This window comes from Anarrhichthys ocellatus, unplaced genomic scaffold (genome assembly GCF_004355925.1).
Source record: "Anarrhichthys ocellatus isolate YVR2014 unplaced genomic scaffold, GSC_Weel_1.0 scaffold18, whole genome shotgun sequence".
NCBI classification, from domain to species: Eukaryota; Metazoa; Chordata; class Actinopteri; order Perciformes; family Anarhichadidae; genus Anarrhichthys; species Anarrhichthys ocellatus.
This window is the reverse complement of record NW_022280048.1, coordinates 147,049-167,760: the sequence shown is the minus strand read 5'-3', so window position 1 is coordinate 167,760 and position 20,712 is coordinate 147,049. Positions and strand designations below refer to the sequence as shown.

General features: G+C 43.7%; 2 protein-coding genes across 3 annotated transcripts in view; one reads left to right on the top strand and one right to left on the bottom strand.

Moving 5' to 3' along the window:
* The first annotated feature begins 2,340 nt into the window (after positions 1–2,340).
* On the top strand, positions 2,341–4,682 carry LOC116388874 (protein ABHD15). The gene is made up of 3 exons (XM_031857159.1): positions 2,341–3,158; positions 3,334–3,563; positions 3,667–4,682. The coding sequence occupies exons 1-3, from the start codon at positions 2,409–2,411 to the stop codon at positions 4,412–4,414; spliced, it is 1,728 nt and encodes a 575-aa protein (XP_031713019.1). The 5' UTR covers positions 2,341–2,408; the 3' UTR covers positions 4,415–4,682.
* A 158-nt stretch (positions 4,683–4,840) lies between these two features.
* LOC116388873 (serine/threonine-protein kinase TAO1-like) overlaps positions 4,841–20,712 on the bottom strand; it is a 21,852-nt gene continuing 5,980 nt past the window's right edge. For both annotated transcript variants that reach the window (XM_031857157.1, XM_031857158.1), the window contains exons 2-21: positions 18,730–18,990; positions 18,075–18,146; positions 16,418–16,519; positions 16,256–16,301; positions 15,978–16,074; positions 15,751–15,864; positions 15,200–15,291; positions 14,579–14,672; positions 14,403–14,484; positions 13,230–13,397; positions 12,793–12,999; positions 11,967–12,101; positions 11,442–11,678; positions 11,209–11,337; positions 10,932–11,015; positions 10,691–10,810; positions 10,344–10,583; positions 9,973–10,185; positions 9,383–9,565; positions 4,841–9,053 (exon numbers count right to left, since the gene is read on the bottom strand). In XM_031857157.1, the coding sequence (XP_031713017.1) occupies positions 8,544–9,053; positions 9,383–9,565; positions 9,973–10,185; positions 10,344–10,583; positions 10,691–10,810; positions 10,932–11,015; positions 11,209–11,337; positions 11,442–11,678; positions 11,967–12,101; positions 12,793–12,999; positions 13,230–13,397; positions 14,403–14,484; positions 14,579–14,672; positions 15,200–15,291; positions 15,751–15,864; positions 15,978–16,074; positions 16,256–16,301; positions 16,418–16,519; positions 18,075–18,146; positions 18,730–18,861 (3,057 nt within the window). In that variant the 5' untranslated portion in view covers positions 18,862–18,990 and the 3' untranslated portion in view covers positions 4,841–8,543. The remainder of the gene's footprint in view (positions 9,054–9,382; positions 9,566–9,972; positions 10,186–10,343; positions 10,584–10,690; positions 10,811–10,931; positions 11,016–11,208; positions 11,338–11,441; positions 11,679–11,966; positions 12,102–12,792; positions 13,000–13,229; positions 13,398–14,402; positions 14,485–14,578; positions 14,673–15,199; positions 15,292–15,750; positions 15,865–15,977; positions 16,075–16,255; positions 16,302–16,417; positions 16,520–18,074; positions 18,147–18,729; positions 18,991–20,712) is intronic.

Here is a 20,712-nt window from a genome sequence, read left to right as displayed (position 1 = left end):
TTTAATGTTTTGTATTATTCAAAGGTAAAAAAAAAAAAAAAAAAGTAGCTTGAGTTTCTGTCCCAAGTTCTGTTGGTGTATAGTTTGCAGTGACACTCATTATTTTAAATGCAAGTTTTCAAAGCAATCCTGGTGGGGTCTCCCAAGGTAAATTGGTCCCAGAGGAGGGGCCAGTAAGAGGGATTCTATAGTTTTGCTGGGGGACTTCAACGCAGTTTACATGTTCAGTGTATGTTCAGCTGCATTAAATACAAAATGGATCAGCTGGCAATAAACCCTCATCTCATCAATTGGTGCTGCTTATTCCCGCTCAACAGACAAGAGCTGGTTAGGTTTAAAAACACCTCCTCCCCCCTGGTCACAACTAGCTGCGGTGCTTCACAAGGTCAGTCAGCTACCCGCTGCTATTCAGTCGGTATCATAGGACTGGATGTTTAAATAAGAAGCAAACTTCTTCTGTGTCCATTTTAACTCTTTACTTTTCACTTCTCATGATGACAGGTTGTGGGAGTAACCTGCTTTTGTACTTAATGTTCCTGAAAGCAGATAATACTATGTGCTACAGTATAATTATAGGACCGATAAAGGACAATACTCCCATTTCCCGATACTCACGTATTTTTACAACTGAAAACACTTTTAAATTGTCTTATTCAAATGCAAAGAGAAGTAGATTGAGCTTCTGTCCCATGCTCTGCTCATGTATAGTTTGCAGTGACACTCATAACCTTAATGCATGTTTTCAAAGCAATCTCAACAGTTCAATAACGGAAAACGTGTCAGTGCATGAATCGTAAGTGCATCGTTCATGAGATCTACTCGTGGCGCTGCATTACTAAAGAGAAACAATATCTGCAAGTCAAAAATCACTGGACAGGTGAGATAATTAAATGTGTTGGTAGCAAAACACTTGGTAGCAAAACACCTCATGCCAAAGATAGATGATCAACTTTGTGGTCCTATTATCAGTTATTCTGCCGTATGTCTTAGACCCTGTTGGACTCCAAAGGAGGTCATCAAGCTGAAGAAGGGTTTGCTTGGCCCAGGAGTTAGACCTGCCAGGTATGTCACGTAAACGTCCATCTAACCATCCATTATCTGAACCGCTTATCCTGTCCAGCTGACATTGGCCGAAGGCAGGTTACACCCTGGACAGGTCCCAAGACTATCCCAGGGCACATAGAGACAGCCAACCATACACGCTCACAATCACACCCATGGGCAAATTAGAGTCCTTAATTAACCTAAGCTGTAGGTCTTTGGACTGTGGGAGGAAGCCGGAGGGAACCCACGCTGACACGGTCTACACAGCACAAACCAGTTTATGTACAAGCGAGAGGGCAGCACTGAAGATGTTGTTGCCACCGTCATGCACCTCGTCTCAAAACATCTGCATGCACTGAAAATAAAACCATATGCTGAGTGCTGTTCATAGACTTCTCTTCTGCATTCAATACAGCTGAACATACAGCTCTCTGTTACCATAGGACTGGATGCTTCAAGATTTACTGCTCATATTGGAAGAAGCAAACAGAGATTTCTTCTGTGTCCGTTTTAATTCTTTCACTTTTCAAGCAAGTTGTGTGAGTAACCTAATGTTCCCGACAACAGTATAATAGTGACTAATTATACTGTGCTACAGTATAATTATAGGACCGATAGAGGACAATACACCCATTACCAGATACTCACATATTTTTACAACTGAAAAAACACTTTTAAAATTTTTAATTATCTAATTCAAATGCAAAGAGAAGTAGTCATAACTTTAAATGCATGTTGTCAAAGCAATCTCATGCAACTCACAAACAGTGCATGAATCACAAGTGCATCGGTCCTAAAAACTGCTTTTGATAAAGGAAGTTATTCTAAATCATGACAAAATCAACAACACTCCCGGACCAACTTGAAAAGAAAATGACAATTTAATGTTCATTTTAAGACCTCTTTGTATCGTTAGTGATAGAATAAAACTGTAATCATGATAACATTAATCGATCTGAACTCGTGCTTGCAGTAAATGATTTATGGAGGGAGAACATGTGTGTGGGGGGGGGGGGGGGGGGGAGGGGGGGGGGGAGAGGGGGGGGGAGGAGGAAAGAGGTGGAGCAGCAGCAGGATTTGAGAAACAACAGTTTACATGACGGACTCTTTTCTCCAGTTCTTATTTTTGTGTTTCTTTGTTTGCCAATTGTTGAAGACTTCCCTTTACTCCTCTTAACAAACTGGAGAAAGAAGACGACTATCCACGTCAGTCCACTTGAGAGGCAACAATTTCACTCTGGTACGTGATGCAACAAGGCAGGAGTTTGTAAAATATGGGGGTTAGACAATACTGAGGAAATCACAGCAACACTTCCCTAAGAGAAAAACATTGGATTTTAAAACAATCTCCTCTCTATTTACCAATGGCATCATTTGTATGGGATTATTTGCTCTGGTTGGGTCCATCGCTGCTTCTTCTGCTGCTGTATCTGGCTCTGCGCAGGCCCAGGATACGTGGTTGGACGAGACTGGCTGTCAGGGCTGCAAGCTGGAGACTCTGGGTCATTATTTGCGTGATCTTGGAGCTGCCGCTAGACAGGAATATAAGAGCATGGACCAGGGAGCCCAAATCACCAGGGGAAGATATTTTGTCTGGGTCAGGTCAGGCCTCAGATGGTCACAGACTCATCTGCAAACCCACTGCGCTGGCCAGATATCTGCTCCACCACTGTGGCTCTCTGGCCAGGCCGAGGCTGGCCTCCTGGCCCGAGGGAGACCCCCACCTCCAGACTCTTTCCAGCCTGCTATGTGGACAACAGGGTCACACATTACAGTTCACTAGAGACAATCTGTTCCTGAGAGACGGGGGTATTGTGGCTCTGGACTGGGCGGTGGGAACAAGACTGGATGAGGTGGTCGGGAGGAGGCGGTGGGAGGGCAGGAAGGAGCATCAGTCAGGGGGAAAGTCGCTAGGCTGCTTCACGGCGACGCCTCCTGTCCTCCTCCTCATACCTGAGTCCTGGGGAGGGATGACCCCCCATCTAAAATTGCTGTGCCATCAGGCCATGCGACTGGGTTTTTATGTGGTAGTATTTCACGCTCGAGGGACAGCGGGATGCCCGCTGACCACAGCACAACTGACTGAGTTTGGAGACCCAGCTGATCTTGAGCAGGTATGGAAAGATGTCAAGTGTACACTCTTTTTTTTTTATCATGTTTTTTTTTTTTTTTTAGATTGTGATTTTATTAGCCCATTGTAAAATTTTTGGTCATTTATTTTGCAAAATGTCCAATATTTGAATGGTTTATTTTACCAATGACGAGAACTTTGATGTCTTCTACTTTCAGGCGGTGGCTTATGTCCACAACCGCCACCCATCCTCTGTAATGGTTGCAGTGAGCGAGGGTTCAGGCTCGGGGGTTCTTCTTTCCTACTTGGGGGAATGTGGATCGAGTTCCTACCTGACGGCGGCTGCAGCCATCTCACCTGTCCTCCAGGGACAACTGTGGTTCGAAACAGCCATGCCTTCAATTTATCGCTGGGGGGTGTTGTTCCACCGGAAACTGCAGCTCAGTAGGTGAGAAAAATTAAAGCAAGATGAAAATGTATTAGTTATAACATGAATGGAATATCGGGCAGGATTATTAAAACCTTTTTTCTTGACATGTCGCCGTCATAAGATACGCAAGCTCCTTCAGAGGAGTCCTGGATGTGGACCGGGCCCTCAGCTGTTCCTCCCTGAGAGACTTGGAGGAAACTCTGTCCTGCTCTTCGGCACAGCTTCAGCCGAGTACCCCGAGCCCTCCAATAAGCTCTCGAAAGTCACGACCGAGCACTGGATCTCATTCCTCACGGGGCCTGGCGCCCTCAGTGGCCTGGTCACTCGGAGAGAGGGCTTACCCAGCCAAGGACTGGGACAACTACTGGGAGAGGAACGAACCACTGAGGGATGCAGATGAGGTGGCGGTCCCCGTGCTATGTATCCGCAGCCGGGACGATCCTCTCCTCCCGCCTGCCTCCACCTTGCCCATTCCCCTTTTCCTGAGCAATCCTTATTTCCTTCTGGTGCTGACAGACAGAGGAGGGCACTGTGGGTTCACTCTGGAGGGCAGAGAAGAGATGGAGGGAGGGAGGGATGGAAATGAGGTGGAGGAGAAAGGTAACTGGAGTCATATTGCAGTTTTGGAGTACTTCAGAGTAGTGGCTGATTTCCTGAAAAGGGAGGAGAGGGATGGGGTGAGCTCGGATGGTCCGCGAGGAGAATACAGTCAGGCTGGGCTGAGGAGCAGGACCAGCGACGTGGCTCCCCCTCGTAGGAGGCGAGCCAACATGATCAGGAAACAAAGACTGGAGACACCTGAAGAGTGCAGCGCAGATGCAGAGGAAGAGGAAGAGAACTTCACCTGGACGAGGTCTTACACACGCTGAGGAGGAAGAGATGGTGAGAGATGAGATCTGCAAAAAAAATAATTGGACATTGTCCACAGCTGGAGTTTAGAGAGGATGAAAGTACTCCTACAAACAACTGGAAAACAAATCAGCAAAATAAGGACACTGGACTACTTGGTAAAATTGATCCAAGAGGAGACATGACTTTTGGTAAACCAAGCAAAAAAACATGGTGTCAGAACAAGTCTTCACTCTTCTTTGAAAATAAAGAAAGACGAATCCAGAAATGTTAAAAAATAAAGCAAGAGGTTTTCAGGCAATGAAGCAAATTAAACAAGCAGTTCATGTCCAATACATGTCGAGAGTAGCACTGCATCAATATAATTCAAATATTAAGGTTATTAAGTCACAGGTTGTTGTTTTTCAGCCGTCATGCTCCTCACACACAAACACAGTGGGACAAAGAAATATTAAAATTACTTTATTACAGATCATTCTTTATCCAGTAGCCCTCTTCCAACAGAAAATAGTAATTACAAACAAAATATTACATTTATCCCCTAAACATGGTTTCTTGACTTCTTTTATACATTTTAAATCACTTTGTCATCTGTAAGGAATAGCTTTTCTCTTCTGCTATACGACATTCAGCTTTTTGCACAATCTATACAATTTAATACAGTTTAATACAGGTCTCTGGACTACGGAGATAAAACAGCAAGATCCACCAAATGACAGGAGCGATAAAGGGAATACTGATAAACAGACTGTACAGAGACGTAACCCTGCCTCCCGCCTACTTTCAACCAATGGCAGCCATCCCTCAGCACCACTGAGGGGGATCACAGTAGACTCTTTAATCTGGTCAATCACTTGTGCAAGCAGTGCAACTGATCCAGTTCAGAGTGACCAAGGTCTAAAACTAGACTCTGCCCCCGACCACCTCGCAAAACCCCCCCCCCTGGGAGTTCTAGTAAACACAAGAGAGGGAGTAAAAACCTGCCACTCGCTTGGCCCTCTGCAGACATCATCTGGAAAATAAAATGACCCTTTCTGGCATAAAACCAAATAAAACACAGCAGAACTGGAAAAGGGTTTGTTAAAAGATGTTGGAAACAATGGCATACTGGCTGAAGAGAAGAATGGGACCACCACATTCCGGGTTTTTCTTTTCAGTTTTTGGAACTGAGCCCAGACAAACTGAGTGCAGGGTGGTAAGATTTTTAAAAAAAGCTGAAAAAAAGGCAGATACTTCAGTGTAGTGTGAAAATGCTTTGTGTACAACCACAACAGAGGAGGGCGCATGTTTCATAAATGAAGTCCAAATGATATCTGTGGACCCCACAACACCTCAGAGTAACCCTTATAGATATCAAACAACAGATATATTTTCACCGTCTTGTGCAAGGATTTCTGTTGTGGAGTGCACGAGATATTGTTCATGCAGCCAAATATTGATTTCCAAATTTTAATAGATCTTTAAAGACATTTATTTTTCTATTGTATAACCTTGACTTTAGGTCAGAGTCTAAAACGTGAAAAACCTAAACAGACAGATTGAGTCTTCTATATTGGGTATCATACGTCAATTAAATATAACCATTGCTTAGGCAAAGGCTACACCTAACAAGGGGGCACAACCATCCTAATTCAGCATTAAACAAAAAATTACCCTTTTACTCAAGGCAGTCCGACCGAGAGTTGTGTTGTTATCATTCACAACAGAATATCTGTAAGACGTTTCAGAACCTGCAGCTGCAAGTAAGACCGCGAAAACCCAGCAGCTGTTAATCAAATGTTCATTTGAATACCGCTGGTCCAAAACCACATCACTGTGTCAGCATCACAACTACTTCATTTGTCTTTGATTTGTCAATTAGATTTTCAAATTCAAAATATACAATATTAACAGGTTTACTGTACATTCCACCTCTGAAAATCATACGACGCATAATCTCTGCATTTCATTTCACAATTAGACGTCCACTTTTATATCTATAATCCTCTTTTTAATAGATTTATATAATAATACATATTTATTTGTTCTTCTTCTTTTCTTTCACTTAAAGAGCTCTTCCCAGATAGATCAGGGAGGGGTGAAGACAGCATCAGGCTCAGGAGGGGAGGAAACAAACGTGGAGGGAATCAGGGAGGTCATCGGTCAGAACACGACTCCGGGGGTCACCGGGGGTGAGACAGAGCGGGATGTCGGACCAGAGGGGGTTCCAGGGGCATGGCAGCGGAGATCCCAGCATCACCGCCCATCAACCCAACGAGACATTCAGCAGTCACCAACCAGCAGAGGACTAGTGAAGCTCCTCCTTCACGCTCCCTGTTAATTCAGTGCAACTCTAGCCCCTTAAAACTATTATTTATTAATTAAAAACACACATTTCTAGGCAACTGAGATGGACAATTTTGCCCTGACAGAAATGCTGCTGTGTTGCTCATTAACAGCCAACTCAGCTAGCAACTGCTAAGTGCATTTTTTTTTATTGTTTTAAACACTTATGTCCCAATCCCATTTTCACAAATGTTTCTCCTGTACATGCATTCATCAACCAAGTGTGCAAAGGGACGTACTGTTTGACTGGGGAATAGAAATCAATAACTATTATATGTATGTATGTAAATCTGATCTACCAATCATTTCGTGTGCATGAAAGCCTGTGCCAAAGTGCCAGTCGTTGTCAAGTCACGACACCCTGTGGTGAAGCTCTGCTTGAGTGTTCTCGAGGTATAGACCAACAGGCGTCGCTTTCACCGACCAACACGGCGCCAGATTAGACCAGAACACTGCTGCAAACAACAAGTGAGAGGTGAACACTAGTTTCTACTCAAGTAGAGGTTAGGTGCTGCTGAAAACCCCGTCCCTGTCATGAGGGCTTTGGACTGGTAAGGCCATGGTATCCCTCAGACTGGCCGTTCACTGGGCGGGCATGAGCAAAGAGTGGGCAGAGGTCTGTGGAAACCCAAGAGCCGAGCCAATGAGGCCGAGCATGCACGAGAATGGACTTCCTCCTCGCCTCCAATCCAGCAACGCGTGCATCTAACTTGGCCGCATAGTATCACCTGAACTTCCAATTACATCTCTGGCACAATCTCATGAAATACATAACAGTATGTTGGCATGGATAATTATAACGACAACGCTGACTCTGCACCTTTACCTTTGGCATCTTTGCAGCCCTAACTAACTCATCCCAGTAAAACACTGCACACAGGGACTTCACTGGTTAGATTCCCTCTCTGGTGGAGGAGTGAAGTCACTCAGGCTGGAATGAAAGATTGCATACTTTTAGCTGTTCATGACACCTTGGACGTCCCCTGTGCTACTTCTTTAAAGTCAGAGAAACCCACTTGTACTTACAACAACACTGGTCATTTCTCTATGCTCCTTCTAGAACTTTCCAACGTGTTCCGAAACATTCTGCTCTTCCATCTTAAATCAGACGCCTACATTACCTCCTGCCTTCTCACTCCTCTGTCACTGCACGTAAACCATAATCTCAATAAACGTTCTAAAGGGTAAGATGTCTGTGCTTCAATCTCAAGCTGTGAGATATTTGAGTGATCACATTTTTTTTTTTTTTTTTTTTTATGTGATTCTAAAAATTGCATAACTGAATGCAACATTTCCCATGATGCACATTATTGTGCTACCACAACATCTGAAAGCCTCAGGTTTACATCACATATATATATAAAACAGCGTACTGCAAACAAACTCCGTGGTAGAGAATATGAATATACTACTTTGGGTCTATGACAACAGAGACTAACATGGCAAAACGCATAAAACAGCACTGTAAGATACAGTACAAATGACACTATTGCACTGTGGCATACTGTATATGGCCCTCAGCCATCTTGGATTAGTCTCAAGACTTTTGGGTTTCCACAGACTACCGCGATCAGTACACTGATTTAAGAGAGCAGTGGTGATGGGAGAGCAACTGGGCTGCCGTAAACCCAGTCTCAGTACTGTGCAGTATGTGTCAGACGTACTGTGGGACATAAGTGTATGTAAAGCATGTGTGGTGCATGTGTGGTGCATGCATAGCGTGCGTCTGCGTAGTGTCACCTCGGTGCACAAGGATTCGACTTTAAGACAATTATCGTGTTGCTTGTGTGTGTGTGTGTGTGTGTGTGTGTGTGTGTGTGTGTTCTAGGTGTACGACAGATGGGATCCGTTGGAGATCTGAGAGGTGATGCTGGCGCTCCTGCTCATGCCCTGTTCATTTCTCCCCCCTGATGACGTCCTCCTCATAGCCTGTGGGCTGTTCCTCACCCCTCCTGCGCCTCCCGCGCTCCCCCTCTGATTCCCTCCTCCGGGGTGGTGGAGGCTCCAAGGTGGCGGGCCCCCAGCCAGCATGGGGTGACCCCAGGGCTGCTGTGAGCTGGTGCCCCCCTGGTGGTGATGACTTTGGTGGCCGCCTCCTCCTCCACCTCCACCTCCTCCGGGCCAGTGGCCTCCACCTTGAGCCCCCTGGCCACCTCCACCTCCTCCCCCCCAGCCTCCCTGGGAATCGGCAGCCACGTTACTGAGCACCATGTTGCTGAAGCCCAGCCGCATGGACTCCGAGTCAAAAGCCTCGATCTCTCGGGCCTGGCGCTCCAGCAGGGAGCGGATTCGCTCCAGACGCTCGTTCTGCAGCGCAAGCATTTCCTCTTCAATCTGCGGAGATAAACACAGTTAACAAATGAGTTTAAAATACATGCCAAGAGACAAAGCAAAGTCTGCCATTTGGCTGCTTTGAAAGGACGATGAATTCTTCTTTAATTAATCACTCGACCACACTATTCACATTATTGGGAAATAGAACAATCGGCAAAATTAGAAAAACAGGAAGGGTTGAATGGCCTTTAACTTAAAGACACAGTATATGAGACACAGTAAGTGAACGTCAACAGAAGTGTAGTCTCATAACCAAAAAGTGTTTATTGTCGCTCCCAAATGTATTGCCACACATCCTTACACTAGACTAAGTCCAGGGCCTTTCTTACCTTCTGCTCCAGCAGTGCCCGCCGCAGAGAGACCCTCATCTCCAGCTCCCTGCGCTCCTTGTCGTGCTGAGCGTCTGTCTGCATCTTGATCTTGCTCTGGTATGCGTTGAGCAGCTCCAGCTCCTGCAGCAGCTGCATCCTCAGAACCTGACAGTCGCCCTCTTGAGCCTCGTCTAACCGCAGCTGAGGGCATGTAAGTAAAAGAGAAAGACATGAAGACGGGACGATACAGATATACAAGACTTTCTTTGTAAGCACCATTGTTTTTGGCTCAATGTCAGTGACAAGCAGTATATTTTATATCCTACAGATATAAAGCTAAATAAAACATAACGATTCTTAGTTTCAATCATTGTACACTAATAAAAACATAGTTATGCATATTATATTCCATTTTTCCCAATTTATCCTCTTAAATGTTACACACTGTTCATTTAAGTCTCGTTTAGATGTTCTTAAATTAGATATTTCCTAATTCAAATAATCATTTAGAGTATTTGAGTATTTTATCATGGTCTTGTACAACTGCTTTGTGACTAAACTAATTTTTGTTTCCTAAACTCTTAAGGTCTTCTCTTCCAGGTACTCACGGCCTGCGTAGAGAGCATTTCGTTGATGGAGTGGTCGTACTGCTCGGCCAGGATGGCCAGCTTCCTGGTCTGCTCCTCCTTCAGCCTCTTGAGCACGGCCTTGTGATCAGACTTGGGCGTCGTCTCCAGCAGGTGGTTTCTGAGGGCCTTGTACTGCCTGGTCTGGGTTTTACAAGTGTCCTGGAACTGCTTCTTAATCTGAAGCTCCTTAGACTAAAAAAAAAAAGAAAAAAAAAAAGAAAAAGAAAAAGGGAAACGTTTAAAATGGGAAACATTTAAAATGTTGAGTAAGGGAGCTTTACCCCTGCTGTATCCCTGTTGTATCAGTGAGAGTGTGTAGAGGGGTCCGTTTCAAAAAGAAGTACACGTACCTTGAGGCTCTTGGGCTGCTGTCGGACCTCCATGACATGCTTGCGCCTCAGCTCCCTCTCCCTCCTCTTATTGTATTCCAACTGGTTGGTGAGCTCTGTCTGGTGCTGGGTCCGAATCAACTCTGCCCGCGCCCTCTGGATCGTCCCCAGGTGCCTGAATTCCAGCTCCTGCATCGACTCGTGATGTCTGAGCAGCATGGCGTGCTCGAGGTCCTTCTGTGTCTGCCGTTTGTTGAGCTCCTAAAACAAGAGGAGAAAATGCTGGTTGACAGCAATCAAATAAGTCAAATCAATCAAAAACAGTAGAGTGGGTGGTGGCGGCTGGTTCTCTCTGTGTGACTAAGTACCTCTCTGGCCAGATCCTGCTCCACGTTGTGTCTGGCGATGAGGATCCTGCGTTTGAACCGTCGACACTCTAGCTCCAGGTACTGCCTCTGTCTCCTCAGCAGGTTGGCCTCCTCCTCCGCCTGGGAATCAAGTTTTGTTAAAGTCACAGATTCTACAGACGGTGTGAATTCACTGCCAGGCCTGTGTAAAACCAGCATTTGGTCTCGGGCTTGTCAAGTGTACTGTTTGAGAGTTCCTGACCTGGAAGTGCTGGATGTTCTCCTTCTGTTTGGACAGCCACTCCTGCTTCTCCTTCTTGGGAGTGGACTGGTTCTCGTTCAGTTCCTGCCACACAGGTGTTATTTTGTTTTCTTTCAGTATGTCAGGGTATTTGCCTTATTGATGTTACAGATATTGATACAATTAGTCCATTAATGTATTACTCAACCAGCAGAAAAGGAATCAGCGACTAATTTGTAATTAATGAAATAGTAGTGGTCACCATGTATTAATCATGTGTGTGGTTGAAGTGTGTTACCTCTTTGAGCTGCTCCTTGCGTAGTTTGTACTCCCGCTTCTGTGATTCCAAGAAGCTGCTGAGCTCCTTCTTCTGCTGCACCTGGATGTGCTGCTGGAACTTCTTCTCATCGTTGGCAAAAGTCTTCAGCTAAACCAAACACCAAAATTGAGTCGGAGACAAAAAAAGCTTCAGTTGTAGGGACGTGCTTTGAAAACATGAATAGTTGAATATCACAGTATTTTTCCACTTACGTCTTTGTCCAGGGCCGCCTGGTGTTTTTTAAGCAGCTTCTCCATCTCCTGGGTGAAGTTGTTCCTCTGACTCTCTAGCTCTTTGTCCAGCCTCAGCCTGTGCTCATCCATCTCCCCTTTCAGCTTGTTCTCCAGGCCCATCAAGTGCTTCTGATGTTGCCGTCTCATGCGTTTGTACCCGGACATCTGCTCCCGCAGCTCCGAGTCCTGCTCGTGTTCCTGCATCTCACGGGTCACCTGCAGGATGCGGACGCAGGTAAGAATCAGCGCAGTCTCTTTGGGTTCAGATTATTTGAAAAGGGTTATAAAATATAGAAATATGACATGGGGATGAAGACATCCCACTCAAGTGTGTAGGTATAACAGCAATGTTAAAAGAGTTTGTTAAATGTTGAACATTTCTAATCATTTCGGAACTTTTGTCTAACATAACGCACTAAATATCTGTCCCTTTCTCTTATACAGCCACTAATAAATGCAATTAGCAAGTGAGATGCATGGAGGAGTGAGCAAGTGTGTTCTCACGAGTGACGCTGTGCGTATGGTGGCAAAGTGCTCTCTGTTGCGGTAGTGCTTCCTCGGGGCCGGAGCTGGTGTTGGCTGGGGCTCAGAGGGTTCACTGCTGGCTGCCGGCTCCCCAGAGAGACTCTCCTCTTCTTCCTGGAGACATAAGGCAGCAGAAATAACATATTATTTAGTTACTGTATTTCACAGATTCAAATCAAGCATTGGGGGGATGGGAAGACTTGGATAAGGCAAGAAATAGATCGAGACAGAAGAGAAACAGAAAAGACTTGCCAAAGTGAGACAAAAATATTACAGCAGTTAAGTGCTCGGTGTTACTCCGAATCGGTGTCTCAGACTGCTGTGAGAAAACTTCTCACTAACTTGAAAACAACATCCTCCCAAAACATCATTGTGTGTTTTTTTAACTCAACCTTCTAATCCATCAACATGTTTCTGGCCATATCTTGGTGCTTGCAAGAGACGGATTAAAAGAAGGACGGTGAAAACTGATGCAGCAGAGCCTGAGATATCCTGACTTTTAGTCCGGAGTATGAGTCAAACTCAACTCAAAACACTGGATCCTTTATTCCTGTAGTGTAACTAAATAGCATCTTTCATTAGACGTTTATATGTCCATGTCTTTTTAACTTGACATCCCCAATTTGCAATACAGGGTTTCTGTAGTAAACCGATGCCGTACACGAAGCTCCCACCAGAGCCACAGACATTTTTATGAACTCATCTTCATGTGTAAAAATCGGTGGAGTGCCCCTTTAATAAATCATGAATATACGCCTATACACTTTCTCTAAAGAGGTGTGTGTGTCCGTGTGACTTTCCCCACCGGTTTGAGGTGTATGACGGAGCTGTTGGACATGACTGTGTGGTCTCCCTCCATCAGGTCCAGCTCGCTGTGGCTGTCCTGGGCCGCTTCGTTCAGACTGTTTACAGAGCTGCTTTGGGAGCTGGCGCTGATGGACATGCTAGGAATGGACTGATTACTGCCGACACTGTTCACTGTTCCCGTCCGACCGCCGCCTGGCTCCAGCTCCTGGAGACCGAGAGTAAAGAGCACAAAGAGAGAGAGAGGGAGAGAGAGCGAGAGAGAGCGGGATAGGGGGAACGCAAGAAAGTCCAAAAGACACGGACAGACATGCATACAAACCAATGCATGCTTGGTTATTTTCTCAGCACAGTAAAATGCCATGAAAGTGGCAAATGTATTTCTGAGCTTAAAAAAAACAAAAACAAATTGATGTTACTAAACAAGCATCCACACACCTCGTCTCCATCAGGAACTTCTGCTGTGGGTCCGTTGTGGGTCTCCTGAAGGAGGATCTTCTTCATCTTGCGGTACTGTAGGTTGTCCAGCTCTCGCACGGCATCCTTGGTCCTCTGAATAAGATCCATCAGCACGGAGTCTGGACGTTCACGCTGCAGAAACGCATGCTGGAGAGGAAGAGACAGAGCATCATGAAAACAAGAGTCGATGAGGAGAAAGAAGAAGAAGAATACTGTTCTCAAAACTAAACCGACTGGAGTGACTGAGAGCTTATGAGGAGATCAACATGTAAACTTGTTTTTTTGCAATAAATTGCACAAATGTAATGGGTGAAAAATATCAAATATATCCCAAGAAGGAACTCGGTTAGCTCAGAGTGCTGAATTTGCTTTCAGCTTCAGCGATCTGGATTTAATGATGTGGTGGATGGTTTTGAGCTGAAACTGCAGAAAGAAAGGTCTGTATTAAGGTAAGACAGCGTACACGGTTACTCCATGTGTACGGCTGTTTGTTTAACACGGACAACATTTGTCAGGCTCTATGATCAACGCAAACTGTGCCGTACGGTGGATCATGCAGATGACGGCCAATTGTCAAAATCGACATGAAATGACTAAAATATATTTAAATTCAAGAACTTCTTTTTAAGATTAAGTTGGGCCAGAAGTCCAACTGAAGAAAATCACATTGAGAAGCGTTTAAAGAGTGTTTAACATTGAACATCGTAACACTTTGAATTCAGTTTAAGAAAAAGTATTGTTTGGGACGTTGACATTTAAAGGAGAAAGACGCAGCGTGCAGTGCTTTCGTACCCCAAGGACAACTTCCATTAGTAAGAGTGAGTCCATTAGTGGTTTAAGTGACAGCTGCTCAGTTACTTAACAATGGATGCAGAAGTCGCATCTCTACAGTAATTACATCTGTGTTCTTTCCACAAAACCAAGCTCTGTGTGTGTGTCCATGCAAGTTCTGGTTGTGTGTGTGTGTGTGTGTGCGTGAAGCTGGAAGTAGAGGATTAGTGAATCCAAATAGAAGCTTATGGGGGAGAGAACAGAGTACAAACATCAGAGGAAGATTTATCGCCAGAGGGCTTTGTCAATCTCCCATCTTAACACACCGACCATGCTCTCTGTTTGTGCGTTGTAGTGTACACAGTATGTGCGCGCACTTACCCCCAGCATGTCGTCAGAGTGTGGTCTGTCCTGGGGGATTTTCTGAAGGCAAGAATCTATAAAGTTTCTAAAGTAATCCGTCCTGAAACAAAGATGACAAGATGTAGGGTAAGACACCGACACCGACAGCCTTTTAACAAAAGTAAGCATGTTTGTGGTGCGGCGTGGCATCTCACCATTCACTGGCCTGCAGTGTGGGGCTCTCATTCTGCGCTATGTGGTATAAGGCACTCATTGCATTCATGTTAAACAAGGGAGGTTTCCTCTCCGCTGGAACAGAAATGACAAGTCAGTGTGTGTATTCCTTTGTTTTTTTTCAGATTATAAGCATTCTGTACACATGACATCTATTGCACTTCTGTCCATCCTGGGAGAGGGATCCCTCCTTTCTTCCTGGGACAAAGGATGTCGTATGTGTACAGATTGTAAAGCCGTCTGAGGCAAATTTGTGATTTATGATTTTTGGCAATACTAAATAAATGTAATTAAACTGAATTCAAGTTTCAGAAGAAAAAAATATTTTGCCTTTCTCAATTGCTGAGTTAATAAACACGACTGATTTAACTGAACCTTAAATCAAAACAAGCCCATCAAACAAATGTTAGTCAGACAATGTAGTGACTGGCGTTAGTTCTTGCACTCAAAGACCTTAATCAACAGCAAATCATGTGTTTAGAACAGATAGTAGGTCATGATTTGGTAGCTTTTGTCTCACAGACTGTGTATTCAAGTATACTTTGTGTTAAGTTTACACTTTCCATTTTAAAAGATAAAATACACACATACTGTCAACCTACCTAATTCTATACAGGTGATCCCTAAGGACCAGATATCCACCTTCCCATCGTACTGGCCCTCGTCCATAGCTAGAATCACCTCTGGGGCCATCCTGGATGTAGCAGAGGAGGAAGATCAGTGAGTGTGAGGAATAGAAAAGGACAAAAACAAAAGTAGGTTAACAGTCAATTTAAAAAGAAAAGAGCAAGAAGACTTTAATGGATACGCAGTCACGTCTTTGAACGTGTTTTATTTATAATTATGTTAATCTGCAAACTAAAAGGCGTTGTCACTTTATTGTTTGGAATTAAATAATGGTGTTTTTCATAAGTCATAAGCACTTTCTCAGAAGCATAAGTAACAAAAAAAAAAGCAAAATTTTCTGACAATAGAGTTCACAATCCTGAAAATGATTGGATACATCAGCAGGCCGCTTTTAACTCATGTGTGGATATGCAAATATAAGTAAATACTCTTAACAGTCAAATCCAATTTCATGAGTCCGTGCTTCTTGAAGTAGACCGTCAACATTTACCATCGTGTACTTTGAATTCTTTCGGTTTACATTTACCAATATGGCGTTCCCACAAAGGAGTTGGCAGGCGAGGCAATGGAAGCAGAGCCAAAGTCCGCCAGTTTGACCAGCCCGGGCTCAGTCAGCAGAATGTTACCTGCCTTCACATCCCTGACAGAGAGAGAAACATAGACGTGTCAAAGCGGGGGGATACATGGGGGGGGGGGGGGGTGTAGTGTTTACAGGTTTCTTAAAGAATATAGGTCACGTAAAAAAGCATTCACCTGTGGATCATATTGTGGGAATGAAGGTAGGCCAGCCCCTGCAGAGCACCATGTGTAATGGCAGCAATCTCTACTTCCTGTAAAGGTTTTTTATGAACTAAAAGGAGGAAAAACAGTTTGAGCAGGAATCAAAAGCAGCTGATGAAGACAAATCAATGTCCGTGTTTCTTTTCCTGTAAGCTCACACAGTCAGTCCTACATTTCATCTCTTGTGGAAGGGTCAAATCTGTTTGACACATACACACACAAAAAAAAAAAAACATGCAACACCTGCTTACCTTCTAGCAGATCTGAGGCTGAGCCGAGACAGTACTCCATCACCAGCTAGAAGCAAGAGATAAAGTCGTGAATAGCTATGTATGGACACATGGAGGCCCTTTAACATTGCAGAATGAGATAATCTTCCAGTTGTTACCGGCTGTTGTTAGCAGGTGACTTACCCATGCTGTGTGCTCACGGAGGTAACAACCTTTGTACTCTATACTGTTGGGGTGCCGGATCCTCTGCAGAAACTTCACCTCTTTTATAATGTCCTGCCATTTCTGTTGGGGGAGACAAGGGTCTTAAACGTAAAACACGCCATGCATCGCTTGGCTTTATGCACTAGAGGTGTGTGTGTGTGCGCAGATGAGTGTCTTTCAGTGCAAATAGGAGTATGGTGGTTCTCTTCACAGATTATGTGTAATCTGATTATAGCTAATCTGAAATCAAGAGCAGTGTGAACTGTATGTGGGACGACAACCCTGAAAGTGTGACCTTTAGCTAGTTGACGTGGATATTCATTGAAGACATTAGCAGTCACCATTTGGTTCAAACTGGGATGCAACGGTTGTTTGTGTGTGTGTGAGTGTGAGTGAGTGGGTGAGTGAGTGAGTGAGTGAGTGAGTGAGAGAGAGAGAGAGAGAGAGCTTATGAAGTTAACGGTGACGTTATAGCTGTGAATGTAGCAGTGCGTGTACAGTTTAAAGCTATTTGTTCGGTGTGTGAATGTCACAACTCCTCAAGACCCAAGCGAAGTTCCCGTGCCTTGCTTGCTATCTGCTGATTAAAGGATTAAAGTGAAGGTTAGCCCTGAAGTTAGCGACAACCTAACCTTAAGGTGGACTGATCTTTAAGGTGGACCAGCCATTCGGAAACGAGGGTTGACTCTTGCTCTAGACTTCTCTGTATTTATGTTTATTGTTGAGCTCATTGCAATTACTCAATTGCAACACAGAAGATAGACTGTGTGCATATGTATCAGTGAGAGAATGATAATAATAATAATAATAATAATAATAATAACTGTATATCAGTATATTTCAAAAATGTATTCAGCACATTTTAACAATATCACAATAATACAGATAACCTGATATTTTGGTCACAATAATCGTGATATGAAATTTTTATACCATTTGATATCTGGTTGCAAACATTAGTAAAAGATATACATACTGTATATCAAGATCCTGTACTGTCAGAACATGGCACAGAAGGTATAACCACGGACGGTATTTAAAAAGTAGACGTAGTCGCCGTGATGTCAACCATTGGTTTGTGGACTGCCGTTTTGAAACGTCGAAATCTGCATTTCGGCCGTCACCATCTTGGCTTATTGCAACCAGAAGGGACACGAGAGGGTGGAGCTAGATACAGTCGAACGCTGAATATGTCAATATGCTGAGTTATATAAAATGTTATAGTTAACTTTAATGAACTGACAATACACTGTTAAAGGATTAAAGAGGGTGTAAGACAAAAACACAGACAACGTCCTAGTAGCGACCTGTTAATCATAAGGTAGCTAAGCCCTAAAGCAAAACCAGCTTTATTGTCTATTTCACTCTAAATGGGACCACAATTTACTAAGTGAAATCAAGAGAGAAGTAGGGTCATTTCCCCATAGACTTCTATACAATCAGACTCCTCTGGTCATTAGAAAGAATGGAAGTATAACATAAAGAGTAGGTATATTTATGTGATGTGTATTACAGTGCACACAAGTCACTAAAAGTTTAGAATAAAGAGTTAATGGTAAATAATTCAAAGTTTGATACTGTAATGTGTGAAGATACAAACATACATACATTATATATAAAACCAATTTTGTCTCACCTCAATAGACTGTTTGCCATTGTAGGACATCTTTTTAATTGCCACCACCTCATTTGTGCGTATATCCCGTGCCTTGGAAACAAAAAGTAAATTGTCAGTACACATTTCAAACATAACATACACTACATCCCATTCTCTCTTTAAGGATGGTGTCTTTCAAGACCTCTTGTACCTTTTTTTTTTTTTTAACCACACTGTGTGCAGCGCTCAAGAGCAAGAGTCAGATCAGAATAGGTAGTTTGAGTCACTTTACTCTGCTGTACCTTGGTGCTATTACATTTAATCTGCATTCGGCAAAAAATGCTATATTTAAATTGTTTTCTGTTCTTTAATGAATTAGCTACACTTTGAAGACTTTTGAGACAAACTCTGGCCCATTGTAAGCCCACTGATGTACCTAAAGGAAATATAAGCGACGCTTGACTCAGTTGATATCTGTAATTGGCAAGTCAAGCAGCCTTGAGTTACTGTATCATTCACAGAAAGGAATACGGAAGCTAATGAAATATAAAGAGACATTTGGATCATACAATTGATCACTTCAACTCCACCATGGGACTGTGTAGATTCTGTCTTTACAGAATAAACATCTCTTGTATTCAACGGATCATGACCCTGATTAAAATCAGTCAGTGTGAAGATGAAGTTGCCGTACAAAGTAGACGGCTCCAAAGCTGCCATGGCCAATCTCCCGGAGGTCAGAGAAAAGCTTCTCTGGGTCGTCTTTGAAGAAAAGCTCGGCCACGTCCGGATCCTTCAGGCTCCCCGCCCTTACAGTGGAGGGCATCCTGGTTAATGTAGTCCCTTATCACCCACGCAGAAGGGGATGGGGACTATCTGGGTGCTGAGCTACGCCAAAGCAGCTGAAGATTCATCTGTAATAGTTGATGGGCCTAAGGAACCAGCACATGGGCACCTGGATGGACAAAAAGGGGCGAGTTAGCAAGGACCAGATCAAACACAGTATGAAGAAGAGTCCATTGGCTCAGTTGACTGATGAAACGTCGAAGGCCATACTTTGAAAGGAGAGGAGGAAACCTCAGCACAACTTTAAACTTGTAACATAAAACAACTCCTCCATTTGGTTACAGTGTAATATTTTACTTCAGTGATTTCATGTTCGTGCACACAATTTGGCTACATACAAACATTAAAAAATGTATTCGGCTACATAATGTCCCCAGTTTTCCTTAGAGCAGTATTGCGTTTGAAAAGGGTATTAAATGTAACGAGGTGGCATTCAACATCACACTGCCTGACGAGAGCGATATAACGTTTCTTCAGAAAAGGTCACAGTCGCACCTTCAAGTGCTGACCCTAATATAATCCACTAATTGCAGAGTCATCGCAAGTGCATCGGTTCAGATTGCTTCGGCAATTATTTGCAGATATGTAAGCTATACTGGAATGACTGGGCAATGCAAATATCCCAGCTCACGGGTCGATTTCATGTCCACTGCCATGAGGGGGCCGACAGTAATGAGGTCTGAGCTGCATCGGCCGATCAATTAGAGTTGCCGTGCACTCTAAAGAGTAGGAGACGTTTTGCTCTAGTTAAGTCTAGTAACATGCATGTAGGATTATCATTGTTGTGTATGTGCGTACATGCAAGTGTATGCATATTGTGTACCGAACATTATACTGCAAACTACCAAGGCAAGGCAAGTTCATTTGTGTGGCACATTTCAACAACAAGGTAATTCAAAGTGCTTCACAAAAAAACATTAAAAGCATCAAAACATACGGCAAAAGAAAAGGAGATTTAAAAACAATTAACAACATTCATTGAAACATTAAAAACGGTCACAGCTAAAGCTATTTCCTTGGAATAAACTGCACAAACACTAAAACAGAGTTATACAAATGGGGGTTATATTAGGTTCAATACAAATTAGCATGTCAACGCCCTACTGCTCTGATGTACATGTGCTGCTTGTTTAAAATGTTTTGACTGGATTTGTTGGGTCCCATCGGCTTTATTAAGTTACAATAATCACTGAAATCATGTTGAGGTTGTAGCTTTTACTGTATGTGTCTAACATCTATAATTTACCAACATTTATTTGTTAGACACTTTCACATTTTGAGCAGAGATACATCGAGCCCAAAGTTTCCTCTGAGACGTTATGGCTTGATGTTAAACATGCCTGACGTGTATGTTGGGTGTACGTCTAAAGAGTAGAAAGGAAACACACAAGCACTCTCCTCTCACCTCCTTTGTACTTTTCCTATCAAAAGATAACCACCAGCACACCGCCTGAAAGAATTCCTCCATCTTTTACAACCTCACCTCTTTGTCTCGTCTTCAGCCGGTCAGAAATTGGAAGCAACCCCCTCCACACCTAAACACCGCACGGATATCTTTACAAAAACAACCAGTGGGAAAGAGTAGTCGCCTCCTTCGGTTTATCTTTGGGTCTGCTATAGTTATCAGTACAGCCTGGTAGCCTGCTGTACCAAAACCACACTGCCTTCTGGTGTCACAAGGTTCATCCTGCTAAAAAAGCTATCCAGCTGACTGAGAGAAACAAAAACAAAAAACACAAGAGGGAAACTGGTATACCAACACACACACACACACACACACACACACACACACACACACACACACACACACACACACACACACACACACACG